This window comes from Artibeus jamaicensis, unplaced genomic scaffold, assembly GCF_021234435.1.
Source record: "Artibeus jamaicensis isolate MK-2021 breed Jamaican fruit bat unplaced genomic scaffold, CSHL_Jam_final contig_477, whole genome shotgun sequence".
Lineage (NCBI taxonomy): Eukaryota > Metazoa > Chordata > Mammalia > Chiroptera > Phyllostomidae > Artibeus > Artibeus jamaicensis.
Genome location: NW_026521854.1, coordinates 584,331 through 605,627, shown reverse-complemented (window position 1 = coordinate 605,627; position 21,297 = coordinate 584,331). Strand labels below are relative to the sequence as shown.

The window sequence follows — 21,297 nt, the reverse complement described above, 5'->3', positions numbered from 1 at the left end:
CCTACATTTTGTTTGTTTTCTATTCATTCCTAGTAAGAGGATAAATCCAGATTCTCTTATTCCCTGTTGGCCAGCACAGAAGGCCAACTCCAGGGTTTTAATTTTTACTTTTTTTTTTTCCAGTTCAGCCTTTTAGAAAGGAAGTGCCAGGTTGCTGCACATTTCTCTTGGTTACATTTTGTATACCTTTGTTTATACGGTTCATTTTAGTGTTTGTTAATCTTTGTTTTTACTGAAATAGAACAAACAGGAGAGGAGACTCATTACTTGTTAGGGTTTGGTGGGAAATCAGATGTTATCTGTAAAAGATAAGATTTAGTATGGCTCACTTGCTAAAAGTTCATTTACTTCCAGAAACGAGAGTTGCAGGTGTTTCTAGAATACCACACTAGGGGCAACTGCGTTTATAGCAAGTCTACAGACCCTTGCTCTGTTCACCAGAGTGGTCTCTTCTGAGATAATATCCAGAATGCAGAATTTTAAGTAAGAATTATTATTCATAGAATTTTTGTGAACCTCTTTATTATTTTAATGTTTATGCTGTCTTGGGTTGCATAAGGCAGATTATGTCTGAATTATTAGAGTTTATTTGCTGCAGTAATATTTATAAAATACTTATAGAATTTTATGGGTTCCAACCATTTAAGTTTTTTCTATATTATTTAGTTTTAAAGCCTAATCACATTCTGAAAAATAAAAGAACCAGGTCTTAAATGTAGCAGGTGTTGAAAAAACAGAGACAGGCAGTAGACATGTGGTCATTAGAAAATGTGTAAAGTCGATATAGTTCGACCCTTTTCTTGAACACAGGCATTTTGGCAATGAAAATGGGGCAGTAAACTGAGCATTTACACATTATTACTTTATTCATTTTTCATGTGCTCTGTGTGCTTCAGTTACGGGACAATGCTGCAACCACCTGAGCCTCACTGGCCACCCTCTCTTCATTTTTCAGTGACATAGACAATTCTGTGCTGTTGCCTGCCCCGTGTGATTGCCCGTGCCTGCTAAATTTGAATCCTGGCTCTGACTTTTAGTAGAGGTGTAATGGGCAGGTTACTTAATCTCTCAGGACTTCCCTATATTCATGTATAAATTAAAAATTATATCTACATAATAGTGTTATTGTAAGGATTAGATGATAAAATATGTAAACACTCATTTAGCGTAGTGCTTGGCACATTCTAGTTGTACATACCAGTGTGTACAGTGTGTGCTTTGTATCCACGTAAACCATTTTTGTTATTTTTAATGTTAATATACAGTTAATACACAAGAGCAGTGGTTAACCAGAATTTTCTGTAAAGGGCCAGATAGTAAATACTTTGTCTGTCCCAGCTATCAACCCTGTAGTCAAAGACTATATAAACAAATGGGCATGGCTGGGTTCCAATAGAACATCATTTATAAAAATCAGTGGTGGGGCCCTGGCTGGTGTAGCTCAGTGGATTGAGCACGGGCCTGCGAACCAGAATATCACAGTTCGATTCCCAGTCAGGGCACGTGCCCAGGTTGCAGGCCAGTTCCCAGCAGGGGACGCATGAGAGGCAACCATACATTGATGTTTCTCTCCCTCTCTCCTTCCCTTCCCCTCTAAAGATAAATAAATAAAATCTTTTTTAAAAAGTCTTTGTTTTAAGCTGTGTTATACTGTACTTCCGAATGAGAGGCAATAATTCTACATTTTCTACCCCACCACTAGCAACTAGTTTTTCTTATGTTTTATAAAAATTACATTTTTTTAAAAGATTTTATTTATTTATCTTTAGAGGGGAAGGGAAGCAGAGAGGGAGAGAAATATCAGTGTATGGTTGCCACTCATGCGTCCCCTGCTGGGAACTGGCCTGCAACCCAGGCACGTGCCCTGACTGGGAATCGAACCATGATCCTCTGGTCGCAGGCCCACGCTCAATCCACTGAGCTACACCAGGCAGATGAGGGTGCCTTTTAAATGCCGCTTTTATGTTGCACACTTTGGAAGTCCATGTGTGTCTAAAGTTTCTTGACTTGACTTGACTAATGTTCCAAAAGGGAGCCCTTTCCTTTTAGTATATTAAAATGTTCTTTTATAAGATTAACAGAGGCACTTTTTTCATCATAAAATAACATTTTTATTGGTCACAAGAGAGATTCTTGTTTTTATTTTTGAAAGAGCAAGTTTCTTCTTCTTTGGTGCTTGTTGCTGTTTGTTGTTGGTGGTCTTCGAGAGTGTGGTTCAGCCGACGTGTTAGATGGGACTGAGTCTCGAGGTCTGCAGGGGGCCCTGACAGTGAGGCTGATGTCTTCACCTTTTAAAAGCATATTCTAGTTACTTTAATCTCAAGAGTAAAGTATTCTCAAGTGCTTATCATTTTCATTAATGATTTGTTTTAAAACTTCAGTATCCAGGATTCTAAATGTTCGTGAAACACACTATTTTCGGCCTGCTTCCTCCCTGGGGCAGTAGTCTGTGTGTGTAGGTTTTAATTTTACCCGGAGTGCACTATTGGAAGGGACAATATTCTCTTAGCTCTAGCATTCCTGGCTTTTTCATGAGTCACTGTTCACTCTGGAATGTTTCAGACCTAGGCTGTTCAGTGTGGCAGCTCCTAGGCATAGATGACTGAAATAAAAAATTAAGGAGCCATGTGTGGCTAGTAAGTAAGTACTCTTTTGGACAGTGCAAACATAGGACTCTCCCATTGTGACAGGAAGTTCTGTTGAACAGTGCTATTGTAGAATGTCTGCAGTCATTAATCTGAATTTTTTTAATGGTGTGAGAATCAAAGCATTAGAAGAATATATTCTAGAAATAGACTTACGTAGATACTAGTATTTGGCCAGTCTTATCTGGATATAGCATCATGTGTAAGTGCTATTTTTAGAGCCATGCGCTTACCTTTTTGCACGTTATGGTGCACCAGAAAACAGTAATGTTTATATGGCACACGGGGACAAACAGGTTGCTCACAACTGGAGATTGTAGATCTAGGTGCTCCACAGAATCCAGGCAAACCCAGTAACCCATTCTTGGCCCACCAGTATGCAGTAGTAGCACACACAGGTCAAATCTTGGTTTTACAGTGTTCTCTGTAATTCAGTCCTAGATGATTTTTATGAACTGTACGCGTTATTCGATTTTGTTCTCCCTTTTATTTACCTTTTTCTGTATCTTATTCCCAGTGAGACCTTGTGAGATCTTGGCATTTTACAGCTCGAAAAAGCTTTAAAAGCATCTGTTCATGAACTTGGAGAACTTGGAGATTTTATATATTTAGTGGTTCTCATAGTTGTACAGATTGCCCAGCATCCAGAAATCATGCTGTTTTTCTTTTCTTTTGTCGGGGGTAGGGGACAGGCAGAGGAGGGATGAAGGAACAACAGACATAGTGCCTATTCAGAGTCCGTCATACAAACCAGGAAAATAATTTCTCGTACAAGTTAAGAAAATTGTATACCTTTCACCCAATACTAACTACTACTTTCCTTCAAAGATTTAAAGTAGGTTCACTTTTATGGTGTAAATCTTCAGTTCTTGTCTTCTGATGTTCAGCCATTCTTTATATTTTGGCCAGTTGTTTCAGGGATTCTTCAGCCTATATCAGGTATTGTACCCTTGCTACAAAGCTGGTTCAGTCCTAAACATGTGTCAATATCACTTTACTCTGGGACTATCATTGTAAGACAACCATTCCTGGGATAAGAAGTGACACATTTTGGACAATAGACTTCCGCCAAGATGGAGGTGTAGGTGGAAACACCTTGCATCCTTGCACAACCAAATCTAAAAACAACAAAGTTTTAACAACAGTAAACGCAACCAAACCACACAGAAAATCAATAATACGGAGTCCAAAAACAATGAAATGCTCAGCTAAACCGGTAAGAGGGATGAAGCCAGCAGTGGAGCAGGTTGGCCAAAAAGATCCCCAACTGGCGTGGTACACAGGCAGCCGAAGGCCCGGATCATAGGTGCAGGCTAGCTACAGGCGGACACACGGAAGAGGCGCGGCGGGCTGGCTGTGGTTGTTCGAGCATTTGCCTGCAGATAAACCAGTGAAGGAGGCAAGCGTTGAGACCGCACGGCGCAGGTGGGCTCACGCATTTCCACTGAGATAAACAGGCGGGGGCTAGTGGTGGGACGGACTGGGCGAGCGAGCGGAGAGGACCGCCATTGCTCCCTCTCTGACCCTGCCCCCACATACAGCATCACAAACCAGCGACCTGGGTGGACCCACCCTGGTGATCACCTAAGGCTCCACTCCTCATACGTAACAGGCACAAACAGATAAAAACATGGCTCAAGAACAACTCAGAGCCCCAGAGCTGGTAAATCTAAGCGATGAAGAAATAGCCAAACTTTCAGATGCACAGTTCAAAACACTGGTGATCAGGATGCTCACAGAACTGGTTGATTTTAGTCACAAATTAGAGGAACATATGAAAGCTAAATTAATTGAAATGAATGGTAATGCACAGGAAACCAGTAGTAATGGAAAGGAAACTGGGACTCAAATCAAGGGAGTATAGACCAGAAGGAAGGAAAAAATGACCAAATAGAAAAGAATGAAGAAACAAGAATTCAAAAAAATGAGAGGCTTAGGAACTTCCAGGACATCTTTAAATGCTCCAACATTCTAATTATAGGGCCATCAGAAGGGGAAGAGAAACAGCTACGAGTGGAAACCTTATTTGAACAAATAATAAAAGAGAACTTCCCCCTTCTGGCAAAGGATATAGACTTCTAGGAAATCCAGGAAGCTCAGAGAGTCCCAAAGAAGTTGGACCCAAGAAGGAACACACCAAGGCACATCATCGTTACATTAGCCAAGATTAAAATGAAGGAGAGAATCCTAGAAGCAGCAAGAGATAAGGGGACTGTCACCTACAAAGGAGTTCCCATCAGACTGTCAGTGGATTTCTCAAAAGAGACCTTACAGACAAGAAGGGTTTGAAAGAGGTATTCCAAGTCATGAAAACCAAAGACCTACAACCAAGATTGCTCTATCCAGCAAAGCTTTCATTTAGAATGGAAGGACAGATAAAGTGCTTCTCAGATAAGACCAAATTCAAGGAGTTCATCATCACCAAGCCCTTATTATATGAAATATTAAAGGGACTTATATAAGAAAAAGAAGATAAAAAAGATGAACAGTGAAAGGACAGCAAACTCACAGTTATTAACAACCACACCTAAAACAAAAGCAAATGAAGAGGACAGCTAGATCAGGAGTGAACCATAGAAATGAAGATCATGTGGAGGACTAGCAACAGGGGAGTGGGAGGAGGAGAAGGGGGGAGAAGGTACAGAAAATAAGTAGCATAGACGCTAGATAGAAAATAGATGGGGGGAAGGTAAGAACAGTAGGGGAAATATAGAATCTAAAGAACTTGAGACATGTGTTCATGAACTAAAGGGGGGAAATAGTAGGGGAGGGGTGTGCAGGGTGGAAGGGAACGGAGAGGGGAATAGAACAAATGTAATGGCATAGTCAATTAAAAAATACTTGACAGTATGCTAGGTAAAAAAAAAAGAAGTGACACATTTTAAGAGCAAATGTCTTATTACTCGTGTTGTATCTTGTAATAAATTTTTGGTCCTTCTTTTCTTCTCCTTCTTTACTTCCTTCTCCTGCCCCCAACCCCAAGCATATATACACACATACACATGCTTCTCCTATCACATGTTCAGTGACTGCATTATAACTAGCTGTGTGAGTCAGTACTGTCTTCACTACTTAGGGTTATTGTGCCTGCTGCTTTGTTACCTGATTCTTACTGTCTTTTAAGAATAGTGCAGGTATGGAATCCCCACCACCACCACCCCTATCCCAAAACTCCTCAATGTTTTTATTACAGTCTCCTTGGACTTAATCACCTCCAGATTTTTCTCGTGTCCAGCTCACCCTAAGAAAGGTCAGGGTTTCCTCCCTGTTAGAAATGGAGGCCATTGTGCAGCACAGCTTTCTCCGCTGCTTTTCACTGCTGCTCAGTGGGGCAGCCATTCAGGCTGGTCGCGCTGTGTCACTGACGCATCCCCTATGAGGTTTTAGCTGCAACAGCTCATCTACCTGACAAGGAGTTCTTTCTTTAATTTAAGTGAATGCAACAATTTGGACCTGGGGAGAAGAAAATAATTTAAGTACTGAGCCAACTCTGCCTATTATTCCATTGCGTGAACAGGAGAATAAACCTGGCGTTGGTGACAGGTGTGAACATTTCACCAAGCCAAGAGCATATTCTAGAGTTCAAAGATCAGTATTTGATTTTCTTCTCCCTCTTATTCACCCTTTTTTTTATATGTGATACTGCCGGTGAGACCTTTTGAAATCTTGACATTTTACAACTCAGAAAAACTTTGAAAGCATGGTTTTAGTCCTGGCTGGTGTGGCTCAGTGGATTGAACACCAGCCTGTGAGGCAAAGTGTAACTTTTTGATTCCCAGTCAGGGCACATGCCTGGGTTGTAGGCCAAGTCCCCAGAAGGGGGCGTGTGATAGGCAATGGATCCATGTATCTCACACACTGATGTTTCTCTCCTCTTCTCTCCTTCCCTTCCTCTCTGTCTAAAAATAAATAAATAAATAAAATCTTTTAAAAATAAATAAAAGCATGGTTTTATGTTATGGTTTGCCAGTTTATTTGATGGGTTAGCCAAAAGATTTTTAAATGTTGTAAGGAAGTTAGCTGGATGTATAAGAGAAAGAATTTTTCTCTCCTCAGGGATTTGAATTCAAAGATAAATTTTAGTGTGGTGATTTTTTTTTTTTACCTTATTCCCTGATTTTAGAACCTAACCTTCAAAGAGTATGTGACTCTGTATATTCTAATATTGTTCTTCACTTATTTTCTCTCTCTGGCTGTACTCTGAGCTTTAAGTGCAAGGACTAGGTATGTTTTTAACGCCTTACTATATTCACTGCAGAAGTCCAGTACAGAGTACTTAATAGATCGGCTTTTAAGTACGTACTGATCATTGGCTTTACAGAGTAATCCAGTGCATTGTCTTACACCTTTGTGTTACCTCCACATGCATGTGTAAGCAGTAAGCATTCTTTCCTCCTGATTTCTGACTGTGGTGGGCCGTCGGGGCTGTCATTTGATCCTGGTGTAGGTGCCGTCCAGGCCCTCCAAAATGGTGCACATATTTTTGTGTGCACATAAATGTGTGCAGTTTCTTGGTAGAGCATGTGTAATTCTCAGTAAGTTCTCAGTTTCAAAAAGGTAAAATGCCTTGGTCCTAGACGGTGGAGAAAGCAAAGAAAGCTTTCCAAAGTCAGGCTGGAGTTAGAAAAATCACCAAAAAGAAAATGATAATATGCAGTGCTGGACAGATTATTGATAAAATATATCAGTCAGTGAATTTTTAGGTACCTATAGTGTTCTTTATTATAGACAGTCACATTGTTAAATTATTTTTAAAGTGTATGTTATTGATTATGCTATTATAGTTTTCCTGTTTAGTTCTCCCCTTTATTCTCCTTTGTCCTGCACCACCCCTCCCACCAGTATTCCCCCCTTAGTTCATGTCTATGGTTTGTACACATAAAAGTTCTTTGGTTTCTCCACTTGCTGTACTATTCTTAACCTCCCTTTGTCTATTTTGTTCCTACCAATTATGCTTATTCCTTGTACCTTTGCTCCCATTCTACCCCCTTCACCTCTGAAAACCCTCCATGTGATGTCCATTTATCTGATTCTGTTTCTGTTCTGGCTGTTTGCTTAGTTTTTGTTTTCGTTGTTTTTCTTCTTTTTAGGTTCATTTGTTGTGTTTGTTATTTTATTGTTCATAGTTTTTATCTTCTTTTTCTTAGATAAGCCCCTTTAACATTTCATATAATAAGGGCTTGGTGATGATGAACTCCTTGAACTTGACCTTATCTGAGAAGCACTTTATCTGCCCTTCCATTCTAAATGACAGCTTGGCTGGATAGAGTCATTTTGGATGTAGGTCCTTGCCTTTCATGTCTTTGAATACTTTCCTTCAAGATTTCTTTTGAGAAATCAGTTGATAGTCTTATGGGAACTTTTTTGTAGGTAACTGTCTCCTTTCCTCTGCTGCTTTTAAGACTCTCCTTTAATCTTTAATCTTGGGCAATGTAAGTATGATGTGCTTTGGTGTGTGCTTCCTTGGATCCAGCTTCTTTGGGACTCTGGGCTTCCTGGAAGTCTATTTCCTTTGCCAGCTTGGGGAAGTTCTCCTTCGTTGTTTGTTCAAATAAGTTTTCCATTTCTTGCTCTTCCTCTTCTCCTTCTGGCACCGGTACAATTTGGATGTTGGAATGTTTAAAGTTGTCCTAGAGGTTCAGAGCCTCTCCTCTTTCTAAATTCTTGTTTCTTCATTTTGTTTTGGTTGAATGTTTATTTCTTTCTTCTCCAAATTTGTAATTTGAATCCTGGTTTCCTTCCCTTCATTGTTGATTTCGGGTATGGTTGTTGTTGTTGTTTTTTATTTTTATTTTTGCATAATTATGTTTTACATTATTCTTCATGTATAGTTGTCTCTATTTTCTCTCCACCCCACCCCATATATTTTCCTTTATTTCACTTTGCATAACCTTCACTTTTTCCTCTATTTTGTGATCATACTCAACCATTTCTGTAAGCATCCTGATTACCAGTGTTTTGAACTCTGCAACTGATAGATTGGCTGTCTCTTCATCCCTTGATTCTGGAGTTTTGATCTGTTCTTTCATTTGGGCCATATTTCTTTGGGTGAACCTGTTAAACATTGTAAGGGGTGGAGCCTTAGATATTTGCCAGGGCTGGACAACCCATGGCACTACATTGTGATGCTGTATGTGGGGAGGGGTCCAGGAGGGAATAGTGTACCACTTGATCAGTTCTTGGCCGGCTTTCAGTCACTCTGCAGCTACTCATAAGCAGATTGGTCCCTTTGGGTTCTGATTCCCAGTTCTGTGTGTTGCGTATGTTCTAGGACTCTGTGGGTCTCTCCAATGGATTGTCCTGTGAGGCTGGGAGTTTTCTCCAGCCTCCCCAACCTCCGCAGGTAATTTTCTGTAAGAGGTTTTGAGGTTTTATTTCTCTGCGCTAGAACCCTGGGTTGCACGGTTTGTCTCACTCCCCAGTTGTTTGTCCCAGTTTATCCGCACACAAGTGTGGGATCACCTGCTCCTCCAGCCAGTGCCTTGCTGCATGTCCTCTCTACCCTGGCTGTCCGTCTCAGCTCCTTCTACAAGTCTGGATGAATGTTTCTTCCATAACTTCTTGTTTGTCAGCCTTCCATACAGCTCAACATTCTGGCAGTTCTGGGGTTTTGTTTGTATGTTTGTTTTTAAATTTGTTGTTGTTGTTCTTTTGGTTGTGCAGGGTGGCAAAGAGTGTGTAGCTACGCCTCCATCTTGGTCAGAAGTCCCTACATTGTTAAATTCTCAGAGTGAGCTAACATAGACCAGAAAATAACACTTCACTGCTAAAAAAAGTTGGCTTATTTATTTAAAATGCATATGGTGGAGTCTTCTCTAATTTGGCATAATGCTTTATAGTGACAAACTTGTTAATAACAATGGTGAATTGTACAGTGTATTACTTTATATTAATGCCCAATTCTGCAACTTAGTTTTTTTTTTTCCTTAGGAAAAATGGCTCTGGTATCAAGAAACAAGGAAAAAACCCTGATAATTATATTTGAACTTGACTTGAACTTGACTGTGAAGTTAGCACCGACTTTGGGTGCATTAGGCCTGAGTCTGTGCCTCTGCAGTGTTTAAGGAGGCACAGGAAGAGCTGTGCACACTGAGGGCACATGGCACACAGCTTTTCTGGTATAAGTGTGAAAAAATTATTTTTACACTTAACTATTTTCCTCATTTTAGTTATAACTGCCTTAGTTTTAGAGTCCATCTTTGGGTTTGTATAAAGAGCTTATCAGAAGTATATATAATAAAATTAGCAAGATAGTTATTAATGTTTAATGATGCTATCATAGAATGTATCATAAGTTGATTTCTCTACAGTCATGAATTTAGTGACATTAACCACTAGTATTTATTTTTGTGTGTGTTACTATTTGTTAAAATAATGTCACATTGGTTTATTTTGGGAAGTAATTTTTTTTTTTTTTTGACGAACCAGAATATTCATGAAAAAACTTTAGATTTTACTTTATTTCTGATGACAGCTTGATATGTAGATTTGGAATATGTTAGGAAAAACATGTTCATGTCTAAAACACTTCTGAATTAGGAAAGAAAATCTAATGTCTTTTTTGTTTGTTTCAATTATACAGCAGATATAATTTCTACAGTAGAATTTAATCATTCTGGAGAATTACTAGCAACAGGAGATAAAGGTGGTAGAGTCGTCATCTTTCAACAGGAGCAGGAGGTAAGTGTTTCAAGTTTTTAATATGTAACTTTAAGTTTACTCTTGGGACTGGAGATTTTGTTGCACTGGAGGATCTCATCAGAGGTCATTGGAAGTTCTTAAAAGAAATGTCTGTTTATCCAGCAGAATATCCAGTGTATAGATAGCCATGTTTCTCTTAGCTTTGTGTGTGTGTATGTGTGTTGCTTTGATTTAAAACACAGTGCTTTTAATTGTAAAAAAGATTTGTCAGGAGAAGGGGGTGGAGAATGGTGGAGTAATTCAAGATATTAACTGGCTTTGAAGCCTTGGCCTTCTTTTTTTCTCTAAAAACTCCATAAAGCAAAATTGGTTTGACCTCTTCTCACTGCTTAGTTTGCTCTTGTGTGATTAGGGGTGGGAGGCCAGCTTAAAGAAAAAGTCACTCAGTTATTTTGTGTCAGTACATACTGATACTGTCACTCTGATTTAAATATAAAGGTTTTAAATGACAGTTGCATGTATATTTATGTAATTTATAAGTTCAGTACCCATTTTAAAGTGGGACTGATCTGCAAATTGCTTTGTTTTTGAAGAAAGGAATCTGTGATTGAAGCAGGTTTGGTTTTGTTTTGTTTTGGGTATAAAACTCTAGGCACATTTCCAAATCTGATTGACAAGATTTCTCACTGAATTTTATCTAAACAAAATTTGTCACACTAGATTTTCCCTTGCTCTTTCCCTCCATTTGTAGATCAAAGTTAAACTTCTAAAATTATTTTTGCTATATTCTGCCCCTCTCTATAATATATTTAAAAAGAGTTAAGAATAATGTGGATAAATTACAAGGTTTTACAAATAGATGTCTCATAACACAGAGTTAGGTTTTAAAGGATTGTGAAATTCCTTCAATAAGCAAAGAATCTAGTAATAATACTACTACTTTGCACTTCTATAGCGCCTTTGACCTGAGGATCTCAAAAGTGCTTTACAAACACTAATGAATTAATCCTCACAACACCCCAGTGAGGTAGGTAATTTAATTTTAAAAGAAATGATTCATAGTGTCTGATTAGAAGATGCACATACACTAAATGTGTCTCCTTTTATTTATTATTATTTTTGGTTGGAAGAAAATATAAAAATAAGGCTCAAGCTTTTCTGACAAAAAATATTCTGTGGTAGTGGGTGTGCAAAATCAGTCTTCTGTTCCTGTTTTCAAGCAGCTAAAAATTTGACCTTAAGAATCTTGAAATACTTAGAGTTGAAATGCATTCTTACAGATCATTATAATTTCCCTTTCATTATAATTTACAAATGAGACAGTCAAGGTATTAAGAGATCGCTTGATTACTTAATGACAGCCCTAACAGCTCGATAGAACCCAGAATTTCTGGTGTCTTTTTCCCAGTGTGCTTTGATAACCAAAATGTGAATGTTAATTTGCTATTCAGATTTTAGAACTGCCTTTCCCATAGGCAATTTCCTGCCCTTGAGTTCGTTTGTGTTTTTTTGTTTTTTTTAACAACTGAAAGTCAGTGGCTTTCTACGCTTTGCTTTTGTTTTTTTAAAAAAGGTGTCTGGAGAAAAACGTTTAAAATTAATGTTGTTTTTTAAGCAATTGATCTTGAAGGATATTACATGGGCTTACATTGTGGGTTTCTGAGAGAGTCTGCATTTTTAATGAGGGTTTTATGTTGCTTTAAAATCTACGTTAATTAAAAACGAATTTAGAAATACTTTAAGAATGAGGTCATTTTCACCTTCTATAAGAAAGAAGATGGTTTGTTATTATAGTTAAATGTGAAAAAATGACTCATTAATGCAGGAGGTCTACTTTAATAGGGGTTCAGTAAATACAGTCAAAGCAATTAAGCAGTTAGTTTGCCATTTTCCTAAAGGTCTGTCATTAATATTATGATTTGGAATTAAAGGTCTAACATAGAGTTACTGAAACTGCTACACATTTTACTTACATTGGGAAAAGGCCAACAATTTTAAACAATAATCATGTCCTATGATTCTTTTCTGATATTTCACTGAAGATTTTAAAGAACTAATATTTAAAATATATACTCTAAGAAGGAATTAACAAAGTGACTAACATTTTGAAAAGGGCCATTAGGAGGATAAAAGGAGTTCTTTTTTCATGTAGTATTCTTAACTGCATTTAAGAATTGAAGACAAGAATCGTTATCTAGAAATAGTATGTGTTTTGAGAATTAGAGTAAATATCATTGTATTTTTTATTTTAAATATTTTATTTATTTATTTTTCGAGAGAGGGTCAGGGAAGGAGAAAGAGTGGGAGAGAAATATCAATGTATGGTTGCCTCTTATGCGTCCCCTGCTGGGAACTGGCCTGCAACCCAGGCATGTGCCCTGACTGAGGATCAAACCTGTGACCCTTTGGTTCGCAGCCCCCGCTCAGTCCATTGAGCTATGCCAGCTGGGGCAATATTATTGTATTTTAAGTGATAGATTAAATAACGATCATGCTAACAGTTGAATCCCCCCCCAACCTTGAAACTTGATCTTATTAATAGTAATTTGGTGCATTTTAGCTAATTTCTACATTTTCTACATTTTTAAGCCCTCTCATTCTGGAGCTTCTAAATCTGTGTTGTTTTCAGCACAGTCAGTGTCTATGTCACTGATTATAAATGTATGCACCTTACACCTCATCTGGTGCCTTTGTTTCAGAGCCTAACACAGATTAGATTTTATGAATTCATCCAGCACAAATAATGCCCCCTTTTTTTAAACTATAAGATCTTTTATTATACAGTTATAAGCATGTAACTCTATAACATAGCACTATTACACTCAAGCACACCATATGACATTTTTAGGTAAAACGTTCAATAAAACTTATAAATTATTATATTCATATTATTACCCTACCAACCACACTCAAGCAGGCATTACTTCTGCTGGGTGCTGTATCTGTAAAATAGTGTTACATTTTGAAAAGAAGAGAACTTAGAGATGGTCTGTTCTAATTTTTAGATTAATTTCAGGAAAAGCTTACAATACCAGGTTAATATTTCTTAGTTTAAATTTAATAGCAAAGCTTTGCAATTAGAACTTCGTTCTCTAAATTTCAGTCCAGCTTCTTCTTACCACCAACAGCTATTCTAGCACATTCCAAGGCACATTGCTCCCTGTCTAGTGAGCAGTTCATCTCTGATAATGGCCCTAGTGCTATTTGCAAAACACAGTGACATTTGCACTATTGAGATTTTATCCGCTCACCTGCTTCAAGCTTGGCAGAGTTTTCTTGTAAAACTTTACTTGACTGGAAACCATTTTTCACTTGCACATTTTGTTGTCCTCCGTTAAGAACAGGTCATACAGTAGCAAGCATGGCACATTACACTTTTACATCTTTAATCCGCCTTCTGTCTCACTTTTTTTACCCTTCAGCCATGGCAGGTCCCCTTCCTATAATCCTGTTGGGGATCTCTTGTTGCCTGTCCATCTGTCCCCCAGTCAGAGAATTCCAGTAGTCATTTAGAGGGCCTTTATTCAGTTAAATATATTTCAGCTGGTGATCCTGTGTCATATAATAGCATTTTTATAACTAATACGTTTGAGTAGTTTTTGTTGGACAGATTCTCTGCAGTAGAAGCAGGGCAGAAGGGTAAAATAATGCCCACCATGTGGTCAGTAAGGGTCCAAACTTTAAAAATTAATTTATTTTCCATTTATAGTTAACATACAATATTCTGTTAGGTTCAGGTGTACAACATAGTGATAAGACATTTATATCTTTACAAAGTGATCACCCCAATAAGGAGTCCAAATCTTTGATACCCAGTCTATGTCCAAAGTAGGTGACTCATCTTTATGTTCTTGTTTTCATAGTTCATATAAAATAGGTTTTGACAAGGTAGGTATGTGATGGGATGTGTTTTTTGTGTGCGTGTGGGTTTTTTTTATTATTTAAAGGAACAATTAAGGAGAAAGGTGGAAGAAATTTTCATTTCTTCCTGGATTCTTATAGATTGGTATACATACAGCCTTTGTTTTCTGTTTTCTAGGACTGCTGGTAACTTTCTAGGACTCCTTTCTCATATTTTTGTTCTTAATGTGATATTCCTAAAACTTTTTTAACAGGATATAGAAGAAACCTTTGCATGCTTATCACAAAAGAACGATATAGCATTGTTAATGTGATTGTATTTTTCTTTGTGAAGACTTAGAATGGGGCTCAAAATCAACAAGATTCAGTTTAACAGAATTCACTATCATTATACACAGGGGTTGATTTAGTTTGATGTAGATTTAAGTGAAAGAACGGACCTGTTTTAGGATGGTGTGGCAGCATTCACTTAACCTGTTACTTACTGTGTGGCAGTCAGAATAACAAATTTAGATATGTCATTGGGGAGTGGTTGAAGGGATAGTATGGTATGGCCAAAAGGGACTATGAAGAGTCTTGATATCTTGATATGTAGGGATTCATGTGGAAAGAAGAAATTGATTTACTTTGTATACAGAAATAAATACACAAGAGTTGGATGCCCCTCTGCCACGAAGAAGGAATATGCAAGAAGTTCAAGAAAATATCACTGTGATTCTTCCAAATCAAAATATCTATAAAATAAAGTTCCTCTTCTAAGCCTTATCTGTTCATTTTTCATTCACTTTTTGATGTGATTTTCAGAGTATAAAATGTTAGAATCACATGGGGCATGTATTTAAAATGCATATTCCTGGACTGTACCTCAAACCACTAAATCAGATTTTGGAGAGGCTCAAGATGCCAACACTTTAACTTTTTTTTTTAAAGTCCCTTGGAGATTTCACCCGATAGAAAATGTAAAATTAAAATTGTCAGTATTCCAATACCAGAATAATGATAAAAGCTCCAAAATACAGTCTCAAGTTTCTATTATTTAAAAATACTATTAGCCCTGGCTGGTGTGGCTCAGTGGATGACTGAGCAATGTCCTTTGAACCAAAGGGTCGCTGGTTTGATTCCCAGGTTAGGGCTGGGTCCCCAGTTGGGGGCGCGTGAGAGGTAACCACACATTGATATTTTTTATCTCTCTCCCTTCCCCTCGTTCTAAAAATAAGTAAATATTTTAATTTTTTAATATAATAAGTAAATATTTTCTTTTAAAAAATTAAACTACTATTAAACATTTTTCCCAAGATAGATCATGCATGTAAACATACAGAATCATAAGTGAACAGGTCTGTGAATTTTCACAAAACACTCATACTTGTATAACTAACTATCCCTGGTCAAGAAATGGGCTGTTACTGGCATTCCAGAGTCTTCTCTGTCCTCTGTGCCACTCCATGGTACATTCATAGAAATTAAGACGTAAAATTTATAGGATTGGGCAAGGATTCCTAACTTTTCTTGTGCCATTGATTCCTTTCAGTAGACAGATAAATTCTGTGGACTTCTCAGAATGTTTTAATTACATGAAATACATAGGATTTTGAAGGAAATTATACTGAAATATGTTCTTCAAGGTATTTGAATAATGTGTTTTTGTGCTGGAATGTGATTTTTAAAATGTCATTTCTATAGTGACAAAGTCACTGGTGTTATTAATACTGTGGTTTGTTGCCTACATCCATAATCAGAAGAAATGCTGAATTTCAGCTAGAGGTTAGTGAAAATAAATATGTAAGTTTCCACTGTATCCACGTTCACAACATCTCAGGGTGGGGATCACATAACCTATGGGCCCCAAATTTACAGCACCTGCTAATGCAATCGCCTTTTACCTATTAAGAAACTGGGGGACCCAGACAACAGGTTAACTCATCCAAAGTCCTTACAGTTAACAAAGAGGCGAACCCTTACTCGAGAGCCCACATGTTCTGATTCCTTGCCCATTCTTACCTGGGTATAGCAACAATAGTTTATCTGCCCCAGCCCTTAAACATGACTTAATCCTCACACAAAAATAATGACTTACTATCTAATTCTTCACTTACTATCTATGTCTCAATTTATTACAAGCTTATAAATGAATTGAGACTTAAAGAAGATAACTTTTCCAAGATTATGCACCTGGTCAAGTGGGTAAAAATTAATACTGTGCCCTGGCTAGGTATCTCAGTTGGTTAGAGTGTCCTCCCAATACACCAAGGTTTCGGGTTCAATCCCTGGTCAGGGCACATACAAGAATCAAGCAATGAATGCATAAACAAGTGGAGCAACAAATCTATGTTTTTCTGTCTCCCCTCCTTTCTCTCTAAAAGTTAATTTTAAAAAGTAAATACTGTGTAAATTGTAATGAATATCCACAATGCTGAATATTGTTTTAACAAATGAAAAAATCTTTAAGTAATAAGCCTAAGATGATACAGATCACACCAAAAAATCAGTTTTTTTATCGTGATGAGGGAAGAACTTCATCCTCAGACCTTTTAAAACATCTTCTCTATAGTAGGTTTAGAGAAGGAAAATTTGGGAAGAGTTTGTACTGAGAGTTTGAAGACCTGAGTTCTAGTATCTGTTCATGAATTCATCCGGCCACCTCTCTTAGCCATCTGTTGTCTGGATTTGTACCCAACTAGCTATTACGTATTTATCAGTTACCTACAAGTTTTTGAGATTCCAGTTCAGAGTATTGTATTTTCCAGAAATGGAATATAATTTAAAGTACCTTTGCTGATTGCTAAGCTTGTCGGTATGAGTGCTGCTTGTACTTACAAATTCTTTTTTAAACTTGAACATTGCATAGAAACTCCCTGTTGTGCTTTCTTTTTGCTGCTTTTATTTGTAAACATTCAAGTATCCCTTTTGGAATTTACTGTTGTGTAAGAAATGAAATTCCAGTTCTTTTTCCAAGTGGTTGGTTAGTTCCAGCACCTTAGGATTTTACTGTTTCATTATTTTTTTGTTTTTGTTTGTTCGAACCTTGGGGGCATACTGAGTTCATGACATACTATCATTATAGGTCATGGTGAGGCCTTCTCTTTAAGCAAACAAACATGTGCACGCAGGTGTGTGGGCATACATACATTGCCTTTTATTCACTTGACCTGCTCCCATGTGCCTTTCCCTACTTAGATAACAATTGGAATGTGTTCTTTCAATAGTACTTTTTATGTGCTGTATTGTTCATTGTGGCAAAATACCATTCAACCTCCCACCAGTTTCTAAGTGTAGTGAACAGTATTGCCAGCCACATACACATTGTTATGCAACAGATCTCCAGCACCTCCTGATACTACATGACAAACTCTGTACCCACTGAACTTCCTACCTTCTTCCCCCCTCATAGCCCCTAGCCGCCACATTCGTGCTTTTTGTTTGAGCTTGACTACCTTAGCAGTTAATCATGCAGTATTTTTTCTTGTGATTGACTTATTTTGCTTAGCATAATGTTCTCAAGGTTCATCCATGTTGTAGCATATGTTGGGAGTTCTTTTTAAAGGCTGAATCATAAAGTTTTGGAACTTTTTAAAAAAAGATTTCATTTATTTTTAGACAGAGGGGAAGGGAGGGAGAATGAGAGGGAACATCAATGTATGGTTGCCCCTATATATTGCACCCCCTACTGGGGACCTAGCCTGCAATGTAGACATGTGCCCTGAGTAGGAATCCAACCAGGGACCCTTTGGTTCTCAGGACAGTGCTCAATCCACTGAGCCACATCAGCCAGGCCTAAAATTTTAGAACTTTTTATAAATGGAGTCATACAGTATTTTGTATCTGGTCCCTTTGGTCAGTGTTATGTTTGTGTAGATATAAATTGCTCACTCTCATTGCTATAAAATGTTCTTTTTATTTCTGTACTGCAGCTTATCTATTGTGTTACAGATTTTGGTTGTTTCAGTTTGTTTATTCAGTTCATTGTTATTAAGAATAATGCTATGAGCATTGTTGATTTTTTTCTTTTTTTTTCTTTCTTTTGGTGTACATAGACATGCATGGACTTAATGGGTCATGGTGCAGGTATTCAGTTGTAGGAGACAGCACAGTAAAGGGGGTTTTGCCCATTTTATTCTCATGGACAATATCTGAAAATTCTGGCTGTTTCTCGTCTTTGCCAATGTATCATATTGTCACTTATTTTAAAATTTCAAATATTGTAGAGGTTATGAGTACATCTTAGCGTGTTTTTAATTTGTACCTTTTTTTAACGATTTTATTTATTTTTATAGAGATGGGGAGGGAGGAAGAAAGAGAGGGTGAGAAACATCAAGTGTGGTTGCCTCTCACATGTTCCAACTGGGGACCCAGCCCACAACCCAGGCATGTGCCCTGACTGGAAATCGAACCAATAGCCCTTTGGTTCACAGACCAACACTTAGCCGCTGAGCTACACCAGCCAGGGCTAATTTGTACTTTATTAACTCTGAGGTTGAGTTATGTGTTTGTTGGACATTTGGAGATCTTTTGTAAAGTATCTACTAAAATTTATTGTACGTGTTTTCTACTGGATTTGGCTGTTCTTTTTCTTACTGATTTGTAGGGGGTTTCTTTGTTTGTTTTTTGTTTGTTTTACTTCTTGAGTATGAGCCCTTTGTCCGTTTATATTTATTTGGAGTATCTTCCATTTTATGAGTTGCCTTTTCATTTTTCTGGAAGGCATATAATTTGACAAATTGAGGTTGTTAATATTAATACAGTACGATACATCAATGCTTTCCTTAGGTTTACTGCCTTTTCTGTCCTATATAAGAAATGTTCTCTACCCTGTGATTCAGAAGGATATATATTCCTTATATCTTTTAGATCTGTGCTTTCTAGTACTGTAGTCACTAGCTCCATGTGGCTATTTAAATTTTAATTAATGAAATTTAAAGCTTTTTACTCACAGTAGCCACATTTCAGGTGCTTAAGTGGCCACTTGACCAGGGGCTGCCGTTTTGGACGGCACACATGCAGGCTGTCTATCGGTGCAGAAAGCTGCTTTGGACAGTGTTGTCCCAGAACCTAATTATTGAACGTTTTGTATTTACATGGAACTCGCCTGCAGTCAGTTTATGGGAGTGGTTTGTGGTAATAGGAGTCAAGGTCCATTTTGTCACGCATGAAAAGCATCCAGTGGTAAGACCCCCCCTGGCTCCATCAGCAGTGCCACTTTCATCATAATTCAGACCTATTTCTGGGCTCTGCTACATTGGGATTCTTGTCAGTCTGTGTATGAGCACCTACCACCCTGTCTGCATTACTTTGCTCTAAGGTGACATAATATCCCTTATATGTTCATGGGGTCTTTTTGCATCTCTGTGGCAATGTGTAATTTAGTTTTTGTGTACTGTATTTTCAGTGTATGCAAAGAAGCTGTGTCTCATCTCATTGTGTCATAGTTTTGTCAATAAGAGCTGTGTTTTCAAGACTCTTCTGTTTGCCATATGTGCAGCTCACCCGTTCCTTCCCATTTCTGCACCAGACTCCATTTACCAGGTTAATTCCAACCTCTTCTTACCATACCAGCACCATTGGTTTGTTCATTCTTTTTGCTGGAATTTTTGTGCATTTGGAAAATGTTTTTTGAATGCCTGTTATAATGCCAGACACTACTGCAGGAGTAGTTGGGGATAAAAGTACTTCTACATTTATTGTAGAAATTTTCACATAAGTAGATTGTGTGGTTAAGAAAGTAGGCTCTCTCTTAGTGATTATAATGCCTAGCTAAGAAAAAAGGGAAAATACAAAGAGCTGTGCAAGAAAATCTGAATATTACCTATTTTATAATATCTCAATGTGTCATAATTCTCTGGTTGTAAGGGAATTTTTGTTTTCTTTTTTAATCCTCACCTAAGGACATGTTCATTGATTTTAGAGAAAGAGCAACATCAGTTAACCCCAATCAGAGATCGAACCCACAGCCTTTTGCGTATGAGAGAATGTTTTAGCCAGCTGAATCACTAGGGCAGGGCTGTAGAAGGGTTTTTAGAATAAAAACAAAAAAGCTTTTTTTTTACTTTGATGTCTTCTTGTTCAAGTGGCACTGTGTTGTGAACATGGATTTATGTTTCCTTTTCTTAATACTTGCTCATTGTACTTACTAGTTCATGCTGAGAACAAGACTTGATGATCATTACAATGTAAACACCCCTTTCCAAAGCCTACTGCTGCCTGTGGTTCAGCTCTCTGCAGTCCCTTGAGTCACTTAACACTCACACATCTGTTTTATGGCCTTTTCCATTTGTGACTGCTGCTGTCGTCTCTGCTGTCACTCTTTGTTCTTGTCATTTTGTCTTTTGAGGTCCTTCACTGATGCGGATCCTGGCTGGCAGGATCTGTGTATGTTGTGGTGGCTGTGAGCAAATACACAGGGACTACAGAAGTCCTGTGGAGAAAAGTGACAGCACGGCTGCTCTCTGAGTGAGAGAGAGGGCCCTGACCCCTGCCTGGACAGGCTTTTATTGTTTTTCTGAGTACATTACATTGAGGATGGTCCTCATTTACTATGCACAGGTTCACATTAGGTGGTTACCTTTTACATGTAACAGGAGAAGATGTTGCTAATTAAATTGAAGAAGGATATTTGCAAATGTTAAGGGAAAAATGGTTGCACTCATTATACTCCATACATCAAAAGTTTAGCTCAGACTTTAAGAAGTTGCAGTAAGCCTTTGCTACCTCAATCCACGGTGAGGGAGTTTTAGCAAAAGTAAGCCACATAGCAGCCTAGGTACAATGCAGGCCTGATTCCCCACAGGAAAACCTATCCATGGGTGTGGCTCCTATGTGTTGACCTGCTCCCCACTGGCCTTTCCAAGTGGGGGCTGAGCTACACTCCCATGCCAAGTGAAACAGCTCCCTATACTTCACTGAGACTCCAGTGGAATCTCAGGAAAAGTGAAGTCTCAGGAGAGAGATGTTAATATATGGGCTCAGCCTGGCATTTCTAACCTTTAGACATAACTTTCTTCTTATGTGATAGATTTTTTTTTTTTTCTGTTGCAAAGAAACTGCTTCTTGCACTCTATTGAAACTGCCAAACACCTCCATGATTTGTTTTTGGATCATGTTTAGACAGGTGTAGTTACTCTTTATTCTTTAGGATTATGTTCTTTTTCTCTTT

At 38.0% G+C, this 21,297-nt stretch overlaps 1 protein-coding gene across 4 annotated transcripts in view; it reads left to right on the top strand.

The window, feature by feature from the left end:
• Positions 1-21,297, top strand: part of PPP2R2A (protein phosphatase 2 regulatory subunit Balpha) — a 92,506-nt gene that overhangs the window by 49,893 nt on the left and 21,316 nt on the right. For 3 of the 4 annotated variants that reach the window (XM_037167091.2, XM_037167093.2, XM_037167094.2), the window contains one exon: positions 10,228-10,325. In XM_037167091.2, the coding sequence (XP_037022986.2) occupies positions 10,228-10,325 (98 nt within the window). The remainder of the gene's footprint in view (positions 1-10,227; positions 10,326-21,297) is intronic. The other variant, XM_037167092.2, reaches the window with a different exon arrangement.